This window comes from Peromyscus maniculatus, chromosome 11, assembly GCF_049852395.1.
Source record: "Peromyscus maniculatus bairdii isolate BWxNUB_F1_BW_parent chromosome 11, HU_Pman_BW_mat_3.1, whole genome shotgun sequence".
Classification (NCBI taxonomy): domain Eukaryota; kingdom Metazoa; phylum Chordata; class Mammalia; order Rodentia; family Cricetidae; genus Peromyscus; species Peromyscus maniculatus.
Window position 1 is genome coordinate 63,685,900 of NC_134862.1, and position 12,142 is coordinate 63,698,041.

The 12,142-nt window shown below is 47.2% G+C and overlaps 1 protein-coding gene across 1 annotated transcript in view; it reads right to left on the reverse strand.

The window, feature by feature from the left end:
* Window positions 1-12,142, reverse strand: part of Cacna1e (calcium voltage-gated channel subunit alpha1 E) — a 466,977-nt gene that overhangs the window by 271,831 nt on the left and 183,004 nt on the right. The window contains exons 4-5 of the mRNA XM_076547646.1: window positions 3,619-3,724; window positions 2,691-2,830 (exon numbers count right to left, since the gene is read on the reverse strand). Coding sequence (XP_076403761.1) covers window positions 2,691-2,830; window positions 3,619-3,724 — 246 coding nt within the window. The remainder of the gene's footprint in view (window positions 1-2,690; window positions 2,831-3,618; window positions 3,725-12,142) is intronic.

The following is a 12,142-nucleotide window of genomic DNA, read 5'->3' on the forward strand; positions in this document are numbered from 1 at the left end:
CTCAGACAAGACAATGAATTGGTGAAGCTCTAGCCTTCCCTGGACACACAGGTGAGGAATAGAGAGCTTCTTGGCTGTAACAACAAGAGTACCCTACTGAGACCCATAAATCTGCTCCTTCAACCATGTGACAGCCCTTATTAAAGCTCCTATTAATCTTCCCTTAGCTGGTCAAATGGTGAGGGGTCCTCCACCTCCACACACACCCCACATCCCACACCAGAACCACCAGATTCCCCTGAAAAGTACAGCTGTCTTATGGTGCCTGGAGGAGACTGGTTCTGAGACTCTTGTGGATATCAAAATTTACATGCTCACATCTATTATAGAGGATGTCATGCTATGAGCATATAATATATGCACATCCTCCCTCCTGGCTGCTTTAAATCATCTCTGTATTACCTACAAGACACTGCAGCATAAATGCTATGTAAATATTAGTTATTCTATACTGTTTAGGGAATGGCGATAAGAATAAAAAGTGGTTTTGTGCTCAGTACAGATGCATTTTACCCAAATATTTTCTATCCACGCTTCACTGGATCTGCTCAGAAGCCAGAGATACAGAGAACTGACTGCACTTCAACCTGTCAAAATGTCTAGGGAAGTGTGACATCCCAATGATGTATGTTAGAGCATCTTTAATAATCATTACAGCAAAAACCAGAAAGCAATCTAAGTGTCAACTAACAAGCAGAAACAAGGAGCAAGCTGTGTACATCCACTTAACAAAGTGCTGATCAGTCACCACAAAATTTCAGTAAAGTATGGAATGATGCATGATATGCTCATCATATACTGAGAAAGGCAGCAAAATTACAGACATCTGAAAGAAAGATATCTTAGCTTTAAAAGGCTGAGAGAAGATGGCATAAAAATCAGAAATTGCTCTTAATCAGTGAACAGGTTTTTTCTTTTGATTTTTCTGTATTTTTAAAAATCAATATGTGACAGTTTAAAATGAAAATGAGTGGCTTAGACCAGAAATTTCAAATCTTTTCAGTGCATATAGCATTGAACAGAACCAATTACAAATACACACACACACACACACACACACACACACACACACGACTACCAGCACCAGCACCACCACCAACAACAACAACACTTTTATTCCAAATGGAATTATAACATGATTCAAGTTCTCACCTAGGACTTTTCTAATGTAGTTTATATTATTGATTTTAGAGACATTGAAAGCATCACTCAGGTGTGCTACATTTTTTGGCAATATACTTCTGTAGTTATATATATATAAATTTACATTTAAAATGTACCATTAGAATATCTTTTTTGAAAAATGACCTACAGAAAATCCTTCTGTAAGGCAGCAGATACTTTTTAAACCTGGCCATTCAGTCCTGTTTATCTATTACCTATACTGAAGTTGCCTGCTTATAAACTATACTCTAATCCATTATATCTTCACCTACTTCTCTTTCATTCAATCACAATTGGCCTGAAAGCTAAAAATGTGAACACTGGGTCTATATCAATGCAGTGGGGAGATACATGGCTCCCAAGCTCACCTTCTCAGTCTTTGTTTTGTTTTGTTTTGTTATTGTTTTGTTTCAAGACAAGGTTTCTCTGTGTAGTTTCGGTGCCTGTCCTGGATTTCACTCTGTAGACCAGGCTGGCCTTGAACTCACAGAGATCCGCCTGGCTCTGCCTCCCGAGTGCTGGGATTAAAGGCCTGTGCCACCACCACCTGGCCACCTTCTCAGTCTTTACCCTTACCCAGCTACTCCCTACAAACTTCCTTTTTCCTCACATTTGTTCCTCATAATGGTGGCTACATACTCCCTCTCTCCAGTGTCCTGTGAAGCTCTACTTGCCAGGCAGTGAAGTAAGGAAATTCCAATGCCAAACACTTGATGCCACACCCACACAAGTTTACCCCTTTCCCTGCAAGCACCGAAAGTCAATGGACTCAAAGACTCACAAGCCACAGAAACCTGTGCGGTACTCTCATCAGTCCCAACACTAAAGCCCATCACATGTGTTGCGGACAGTGCTGGATCCATTCACACTGTGTTCATACTCAAAGGACTGATATTGCAAATATCCACCTAAATGGATTACCATTCTATATGTGCCTATGATGTGGAGTCAGTCCCGATATATACTATATTAAGTTCTAAGGAATGACTTATCAAGCAAACATTTTTATGTGATTTGATTTCACGCCGTTAGTAAATCTATGAATCATTTAAGTCTGTTCTCAGTGTGTTAATCTTAATTTAATTCAGAAACCATGATTGGAGTCTTCTCCAATCACCCTAAGAAACTGGGCATTTTCACTGCACCCTTTGATTGATTTCTTGGGCTGACCCCCACCTCCAGACCAGAACAAGCTGCTTGTTTCAGTGAAAAGACTCCTCATTGGAAAATTGAGTGTTCAGAAATCCAGCAAGTACACAATGAGAGGCCAGAAGCATTCCTGAGAGTCCCATGCCTCTGCCTAATGCCACATGTACCCAGCTCCTCCAAAAAATGGGTTCTTTATGGTATAACTACATGGAGACTCTTAGCCTTGATTGTTTTCTTTGGGTTATGCTCTACATTCTAATCTCTGCCCACCCTGTGTTCTTTGTACCAACTATCCCATGTCACCATGGGCCTCCCAACACACACACACACACACACACACACACACACACACACACACACACACAAAGACGACTCACCCACTGAGGACCACGATAAAGTCCATGACATTCCAGCCATTGCGGAGGTATGAACCCTTATGGAAGATGAACCCTAGAGCCACGATCTTGATCCCAGCTTCAAAGCAAAAGATCCCAATGAAATATGGTTCTGTCTTTTCCTGTGAAGATGAAGAACAGAGGAACAATAAAAGGATTGTTCCCTATCGGACAGAGGCAAAGGCACATCTTGGCTATCTCGTGCACACCCATGATGGCCAGCCTTATGTACAGGTCCAGCTTAGGTTACTGACAGTCCAAGAGGACCAGAGGCTGCATGGAATACACAGAATAGGGGAAAGTGCTGTGGAAATGGGCAGATGTGTCCCACCTAGGGACTAGACGGTTTTCTCCTGAAGGTCCCCATCGGCACAGCGTCACCTAGAAGGAGTTTATTTCTCCATTCTTGGGTCTTTACACTAGCTGGGAACTTCAGAGAATGGGAACATGAGAATGCCTGGGTCATTAGGCTGGCCACTCTCCCATGTGTTTGGACTTAAAATAATTGTGTGCTCTCTTCTGGAGGAATACATTAGACATGTGACTCATTCCTTTAGGAGAATAAGGATGTCGGCATTTAGCAAGTTCATAACCACCAACACACTCAGCTCTCAGCATCTCCCCTCCCTTCTCTCTGCCCCCCCTTTCCCTTCTCACTTCAACAGTCCCCTAGGAAAGAGGAATGAAGCAAACGGCGCTCGTGCCTGCCCTTTCTTCTTGCCTGACTACCATGTGAGGACACACAAGTGTCTGCAATGCCCTCTTCCTCGTGAGTCCCAGTGGGGTTGTTATGTGTCCCTCAGTAAAGAACCAAGTCTTCACAGAGCTGTATGAGAAGGGAAGTGTGCAAGGGGGTGGGGGTGGAGCCAGGGGACCAGGAGGAGAAAGGGAGAAGGAAGCCAGCACATACCAGCCTTCGGGACATCGGGGTCTTGTCATCCTCAGGAAGGTGCTGCTCCAGGGCCAAGACGATGCAGTTGGCAATGATGGTGGCCAGGATCATGTACTCAAATGGCGTGAAAAAGAGGAGTTAAGGATCAAGTTCATGAAAAAGAAGATACAGCCTCCAAGATGGCCAATATACATAAACACACCTTCCCACTGGCCTTTGCAGTCTGAATGATTTATACTTGCAAGAAGGCAGGCAGGGCAACACATGGTAGGAGGCATTGTCATTTAGGGCTGGTCTGTGAAAACAAAGCATTTTCTCCAAGAAAAGGAAGAGGGTGGTAAACAATAGAGTTGGTCATATGTCAGATACCTCAAACGATGGATGAAATAAAATATGAATCCAGGAACAAAATAGGGCTTCAAATCGATGGGAAAGAAGGAAGCAGCGGGATGAACCCCGGAACAGGATCCTGTTCTTTCCACACTTCAGGTGCCTGGGCAGAAGAACCAGCTTTAGCCTCAATATTACCCAGCTGTGGCTGTCTGTCCCCTCTCGGAATCACATCTAGAGTCACCCCTCTCTGGAACCTCTAATCAACTGAGGGAAAGAAGAATCCATGGAAAGGAAACCATCCCCCACCCGGGTGAGCCCCCTTCTGTTTTAATATCTGACATCCTGGGGCCAGGAGAAGCACTTGGTCTCACCTTATTCTCTTCTAAGCACCTACATTTATAGGTATCAGAAGGGCATAAACGTGGGTTGGAATCTGCCATGGCAGAGTTCAGCCTCTAGGAACCCAAACTGTGAATCCATGGAGTAAATATACAAGCGTCTCCCTGCTGTTTTTCTGTAGACAGGTGAGGTGTTCTCTGTGCCTCTTTGAAAAACATAACTCCAAGCAGGCACCCTGACTCCTGCAGAAAGGCGTGGCTGTGAGCTCAGAAGAGGGGGTGGGGCGTGGCTAGAAAAGGGAAACACCAGCTCCCTCCCAGGGCCCCGTCATCCTGCATGTTGGGATCTCATTCTGTAATTACTGTTCTGACAAACGTAAGCCAGATGGGTCACTAGCCTTGAAGTTCAACCTATTCTCTGGCAAATCCCACAGCTCGGATGGGGAAGGATAGTTCATTTGACAAAGACAGGAGGACCCAGGCCGTTTTCCTGTCACCCCACAGAGCATGGCTAGCTGTAGGACACGGGACCTAAACACCTCTTGCCTAGTACAGAAGACACCCAGATTATAAAGAAGTCCCCCCCCCCGCCCCCACTGCCATGCCTCTCTTCCCATCCCATCAAATGAGCATCCAATGACCTCTGGGGAGGGGCAAAGACCAGAGCATTGTGCAGGCAGAGGCCAAGTATGCCCACCAGTTGCTCTGGTCGTGTTCTAGCACAGGAAGCTAGAGGAAAGGTGAATCTTCTAGTCCACCACGTTTGGTAGTACCGTCTCTCCCCCCATTTCCATGTATCCCTGAGTCACAGGCATTCTCCCACAGCTGGCAGCCCTTCCTTCCCACACAGCTCCAGTTCTCACATAGCACCCCCCAGCCCAGAGATCCTCTGCTTCCTCATGCTCAGCAACCTGATCTGGAAAATGGATGTGCCTCATTGGACGGACTCCCGCCCCAGATTCCACTATGCTTCCCTGAAGCCCTCACGGCTGGAGGGGAGCTCCTGTATGGAAGACTGTAAGTACTACTAGGCATCCTTTCTGCTTCAAACTCTGGAAGCCAAGGGCAACCTCTGAGAGGCAAACATGCTGCAGGCACACTAGCATGCACACCCACTATCTTAGGACAAGCCCTCACCCCATGTAAACCCTGGCAAGGCCACCAGAGCACAAGGATCAGGAGTACACACTTCTGTCGTATAGGTGGCTCTAACCTGGAGCTTTACATGCAGAGTGACAAAAGACTAGGCCAGGGCCCAGTATCCCACAAGACTCCAGAGCAGGCCAAGCTGTTCTGGGCCTGGTGCGGATACCTGGAATTCCCAGACCAATCTGATGACAGTGGGCATAAGCCAAGAGCGGTGGTTGAGGAATTTCTGACCTTGCCTAGGAAATCGGTCCAGAAAGGAAACTGACAGCATGCCAACACAGCATTGATGAATGGCTACAGAAGCTGAGGGCATCTGGGGTGTTGTTTCTACAATGTAGGTCACAAAATACTAGTGCTACAGAAACTTGCAATCAAATAAACGAGGGAAGCCTGGGTTAAGTAAAGTTAAGTAGGTTCCTTCCCAGCAGGACTGCTTGGAGCCTTTGATGTGACCGTACACGGTGTGTGACTGCGTGCACAGTGGGGTGCGGAGCAGGACACAGCACACTCCAAACTTGCTTCACCAGGCAGTCCTTTGTTCAGAGCATCTCTTGGGAACGGCACTCACAGGAACATTGTGAGGAGCCTTGATGAAAAACCGCAGGTCTTACTGACCACCACAAGTTGAGGAGGGGCTGGTATCTCTGAGCTGAGTGACACATTCATTGTCTCTTCCGTGTCTCACACTCTCTCACACACACACACACACACACACACACACACACACACACACACACACACGCGCGCGCGCGCGCATACACGTCAATGCTATTAACAACTATTAATAAAGTTGTTCACAAAAGCACTGGGCTCACCTGGCTATTGCTCATGGTTAGAAGTGCCTTGTAAAAGCTCTGAAACTTTCTCACACCTCCATGGACCCCAGAATGGGAAAGATCACTTTCTCTCTCATTCAAGCTTTGTGAATCTCTGCCTCTCATGGATCCACTGGGTCTGTGATTGTTTAGGGGGAGTGTGTATTCTTCCACTGGAAGGCTGGGAAGGAAAACCAAGAACAGAAAGAATGGAAGCCCTCAAGCCGTGCTGATGACACAGCTCAGCAGCTACACTTGTCTCAGGACATTCTCCCCACCCGTGCCCACGTGGAGTGCTGGTCCCACTAACCACTCTCACTTCCACACCTGCATCTCCTCAGCCAGGCAGTCTCCACCTACAGCTCCTTGCTAGGGTCTTTAAGCTTCACTGTTCGGATCAGATAGTTTGGGGTGTGTGAGGGACATAAGACTAGCCTGGAAAAGGTGTGGCCACTTCACTACCATGCAGAGGAACAGTTCTTGACCTCAGAGGCTGATAAGTAAAATTGGCTGTGACTGGTTAAGTCTCTGGATGGCTGAAAAGTCATGTGGTCTCGAAGACTGGTGCTATGCAAGGCCCCAAATACTAGATAACACTCGAATCAAAAGGTGGTGTCTTAGTTGGGGTTTCTATTGCTGTGACAAAACACTCGGAGCAAAAGCAAGTGGGGGAGGACAGGGTTTCTTTGGCTTACACTTCCATGTCATAGTCCATCATGGAAGGAAGTCAGGATTGGAACTCAAACGGAGCAGGAACGTGGAGGCAGGAGCTGATGCAGAGGCCATGGAGGAGTGCTGCTTACTGGCTTGCTCTCCATGGTTTGCTCAGCCTGCTTTCTTATAACACCCAGAGCCACCAGCCCAGGGACAGCACAACCCACAATGGGCTGTGCTTTCCCCCATCAATCACTAATTAAGAAAATGTCCTACAGGCTTGTCTACAGCCTGATCTTAGGGGGGCATTTTTTTTTTGGAGTCTCCCTTACTCAGATGACTTTAGCTGTGTCATGTTAACATAAAACTCTCCAGTACAGGTGGGAATCTGGCGACTCATAGGTCCTGAAGCAAATGAAGAAATGAAACAGCCACAGACCCACTTCCTCCCCCAGCCAAATAGTCTGACTACTGTAAGGTGTCAATAGACCCATTTGGAGCAGAGGTGTGCAGCTGGTTTGGCTTATATTGTTGGAAACTGTTCAAATACACACAACCTGGAGAGGGGTGCCTCCCTAGGCTTCCAGACTTGGACCTCATGGGGAACTCAGCTGGAGGAATAAAGAGTATGACATGAGACTGTGATATGGGTGGGGGGAGGCAAAAGTATGGAGCTTCTGGGGGTTAAGTGAGAGAAAGGCTAGGTGCCAGAAAGTGTGGAGGGGGGGGCAGCAAGCAGGAAGACATACAGGGTGGAGGCAGTGTCCCAGCCACTGGGTAACAGCCCTTTTCTCCAGCTTCTTTTCTACTTCCCCTTTGGAAGAAAACATAAAGAACAGACACACTGACATCCATTGATGTCGGCCATTGCTTGCAGTGGTCTTTTTTTCTCTTTTCTGGTCATAAGCTAAAACTTGTCTTGGACATTTTCCCTTATGCCTCACTGTTCTTTGCATTACCTTTTTCTTTCTTTCTTTCTTTCTTTCTTTCTTTCTTTCTTTCTTTCTTTCTTTCTTTCTTTCTTTCTTTCTTTCTTTCTTTCTTTTTCTTTCTTTGTCTTCTATTTATCTCCTCCAAGAACTTATACCTTGAAAGCAGGTACTTCATTTAACTCTCCATAGGCTGTGCTTAGCAGAGTTTCTGATACATAGTAGGAGCTTAATCAGTGCTCAGTGAAGGAGGAAATGCAAGCAGGCTCTCCACTGAAGGAGCAGCTCCTCCCCACCCACTCCACCCCTCACTCAGTATTGGACCTTATGCACTCTGCAAGGTGACTTCTTAGCTCTTGCCAGCAGACTTCAAGCCCAATAGCAAAGGTTCCATCTCCAAGAGAAGATCCTGGACAGCAGATAGCAGCCCACAGCCCTCATGTGCCTCACAGGCAAGGCAAAAGATGTGACTTGGAGAGATCAAAGGGAGCCACATGTCAGCAGGGCTGCAAAGAACAGCACCCTTCATGGCAGTCACAGTCAGTGCTGGTAGGAAAGGATATCTGTGCAAAATTCTCATTCCGCCTAGGAATTCAGTGGCTCCCATTATGTTCTGGGCTTGGCATAAAGCATAACTTGGAGAATGTCCATCATGGAGTCTAGACTGTATTCTAAGACCCGGAACAAATGGAGCCAGTGAAGCAGAAAGGCTTGGGAGACTGAGGGCAAAGGCTTTGCCTGCCCCTGGTGACCAACACTGTGTGGAAATAGTGGGTATGTAATGACTGATATTTAATTAATAAGTGGCTAATCAATACATGGATAGCACGGGGACACCAGAGCCTGCAGTAACAGTATAAAAAAATGTCCCTTATTCTCCCTGCACAGTAATTCCCATCTGAACTTTTGTACTGTATACTGTGGGCATACATTATCTATCAAAAAAAAAAAAAAGGAAAGAGAAAGGGAACCAGCTTGCACAGACACTCTCTTTAATGTTAAAAAGAGAGAGAGAGAAGATGGGGGGGAGGAAGGGTCCTGCTTCACTAGGAGGGATAATAAGTTTTCTCTGAGTAATAGGGTTATTTTCATTTTTTTCTTTACTCCTTTATCCATTGTCTGACTGGCATAATGAGCATGTATTAACTTATAATCATAAAATCAATTAAAGCTGTATGTATTCTGGGGGGACAAAAATCCAACCAGTACCAGAATCCACATCAACCTGAGGATAAAGAAGATGCCGCTCGTGGAAGGCTGTGCAAGATCCCCGGAAGATCAAAGGAGGGAGAACACAGGCCCAGACCAAGCCAAAGAAGGAAAGGACCATAAAAGAGCTTCGAGCCTGCAAAGAAGCCGCCCCTCCATCTCCCTGTCTGCTCGCTAGGGGCCTCACTTCATAAACTTTCCTGGCAATCTTCCCAAACACCCCTTCACTCCTCACTCCCTCCAAGCCGTTAATGAGGACTGGTGTTGCCGCGGCTCTCTCTTCCCCTTCCCTGTCTAGCGGCTTCAAGACAATCATTAGGGAAATGATAAAAATAGGTTCGCTTATTGATTTACCCCTTTTACCCAATGCTCCTTCCTTCAACCAGTTGACTGGTTTCCTTAGCAACACAGCTAATTCGGGCAGCATGGCTCGGCCTGCACACCTGCCATTTGTTTAGTTCCCTCTTTAGCAGAGAAAGCTGGGGCAAGACAGAGGGTGGACCTAGTGTTGCTGTGGTGCTGACTGTGCTTGCCAACAGAGCCCTAGGAACCGGATCGGAGGTTGCGCCTTGCGCTGCCCTGCAAGCAGAGTTACCCCGATCCAAGCCAATGTCTCAGCGTCACATCTGCAGGCACAGGCCCGGGAAAGACCTAGGCTGCAGGCAGCAAACACAGGAGGTCTTGGGGAAATATGCCCTCCTGTGACAGCCAGGTGTTCTGAGACATACACACACACACACACACACACACACACACACACACACACACACCCCGCTCTCAGCCGTCCCCTCCCAAAGCCTTTGTCACCATGTATAAGGTGAATGGATATGATCCGAGGGCCACCAGGGACAGGCAGGTTGAGAGAATACTATGTTCTCATCACGTTCCAGGCCTAATGGAGAAAATATTCTGTGGGGACAAGAATGTGGCCACTCTGGCACTTGCCAGAACTCTGGAGACTCTCCACAATTGCTCAGTGCCTCCCAGGAGATAGATCTCAACCTCCATTAGCCATCCCTACCACTAGCCTCAGCCCCAGGCCGATTGCCAGCAAGGAGGTCTGAATCCTATTTTCCTTTCCGCCTCCTGGTTTAGGGATGTGTGGTTTGAAGAGCTGTAGAAGTCTCAGACAATGGTTTCAATGTCTTCGCACGTGTTCATTCCTCCTCAGCTGGACATAAATGTAACAATATGTGACTACTGACTCATGGGCAGTAGCTGGTAAAGAGCCTGTCTGTTCTGTGATTCTGTCAGAGGCTCCATCCCAAAGGGATACTGTAAACACAAATAATAAATTGTAAACGACTGGGGAAAAAAATCAGGGTCTTGCCTGAGACCTAGAGAGCAATGGAGAAAATGAAACTTGGCAATGAGAAACGAGAATCGGGGCTCTCACTGCAAATGTCGACCCAACACAGGCTCAAAGGAGCGAAGGCTACGACCACCCACTTCCATAGAAGAAACTAGAAAGGCAGAAAGGAGCCGCACCTAAAACGGCACACGAAGCCCCTGAACAAATTCCAGTAGCTTTTGCTGTCCTACTAAATCTTTCTTAAGTGCCCTCCTCTGTGGCTCAAGGCTTTGGGGGGAGCATCTGTTTGTGGTCACAGAAGGGAGCTGGCTGGCTGCAGCTATGATCTGACACTGACTACGATATCCACCCCGGGAAAGAATTTAAAAGAAAATTATGGTAATGGGCCTCCGGGAAGCAAGCAAAGACATTTGGCCCAGGACCTCCTGGGAATATGGAGAGCTCTTCCAAACAGCAGTCCCCAGAGGAGGATTTATGAAGCTGAGGGTTCTGATGCAATCTCTTCCAGTGATTAGAAGGGACATGAATCACACCCAAGGCTAGAGCTAAGAACAGGAGGGGTTGAACTACCACAGAAGTCCGGCTCCAGCTCCTACAGACCCTGCTGGAGACACAGTGAGATCACGCAAGTGAGATCACATTCACTTTGCCTGAGGCCACAGAGAAAGACATATCTGTCCTGCAGGGATGAGTAATAGCCAAGAGGCAGGACCTGTGCCTAAATAACCACAGGCACAGCCATCACTGTGACCATCACGTCAACAGTGTGTTTTCACCTGTTACAATCATCCTCACCCTTCGCCAGACAAAAGTCCCTACAGGACTCTCTGCACAAGCCATGAGGGCAAGCTATCAGCCCTTCAGTCTGAAAGGGAAATTCACACCTGCTAAAGCAGGCCTGGAGCCAGCTGCCTTCACAGGAGAACATCTCGCCACTTTCTTTCCCGCCCATGGTGCAAGTGGGGTGGGGGGAAGTGGGAGACATCAACAAGGCTTTCTAATGGCTAGCACGCAGCAAGCTGCCCCTGCTGTGAGACAAGAGGGCCCGAGGTAAGAGTTCAACCCTGGGGTGAAAGTCCAAGACCAGAGGCTCCGTCTGAACTTCTGAGCATTCATTTCTCTGCCCAGCCTGGCAAGGTGGAACAGCCCAAAGGAAGTGTGAACCAAAGTGTCCTGGACAGAAACTGTGCCTTACACTGAGCCTTTTGCATGGCTAATCAACTCATTAGAACTTCAGTGACTGTGGGTTGGAATGTTGCAAGCCTACAACCCAAGTATAATTTATCCTGGGTTGTTTTCAGTCCTTGTGACTAACAAACAGATTGACAAAAAAATCCTTTTAGAATGGACTAAGTAAGCAAGGCACTAACATCCACCAACCCAAAACTACAACTGTCATCAGATAGTATAATGTACCAACGTATGGACCACCCTCATAGCCGGAACAAGCCATGTGCTCAGTTCCATTTCTGCGTTCTTCCTCAAGCCTTGCTTTTGGGTTATGTCTCTGTCCTGAGCAGATCAATTCAGGTTGCACCACATGGCCCCTCCCAGGACAGGAGAGCTAACACTCTGGGCTTCTCTACATGAGTAACCAGTGCACAGCTCTGACGGAAAATATGAAACTCCACCGGATATTCCCCTTCCCCTCCCACCAGGGCAGGAAAACTAGACTGTGAACAAGTAGAAGCATGTGAAGGGAGTCCCTGAATACTCCAGGCTGTCCCATTTCATGATCTCATTGCTTTCCTCAGCACGATTTTTCTCACCTCCCAATCTTGTCTTAAAAAAAAAAAATCAGAT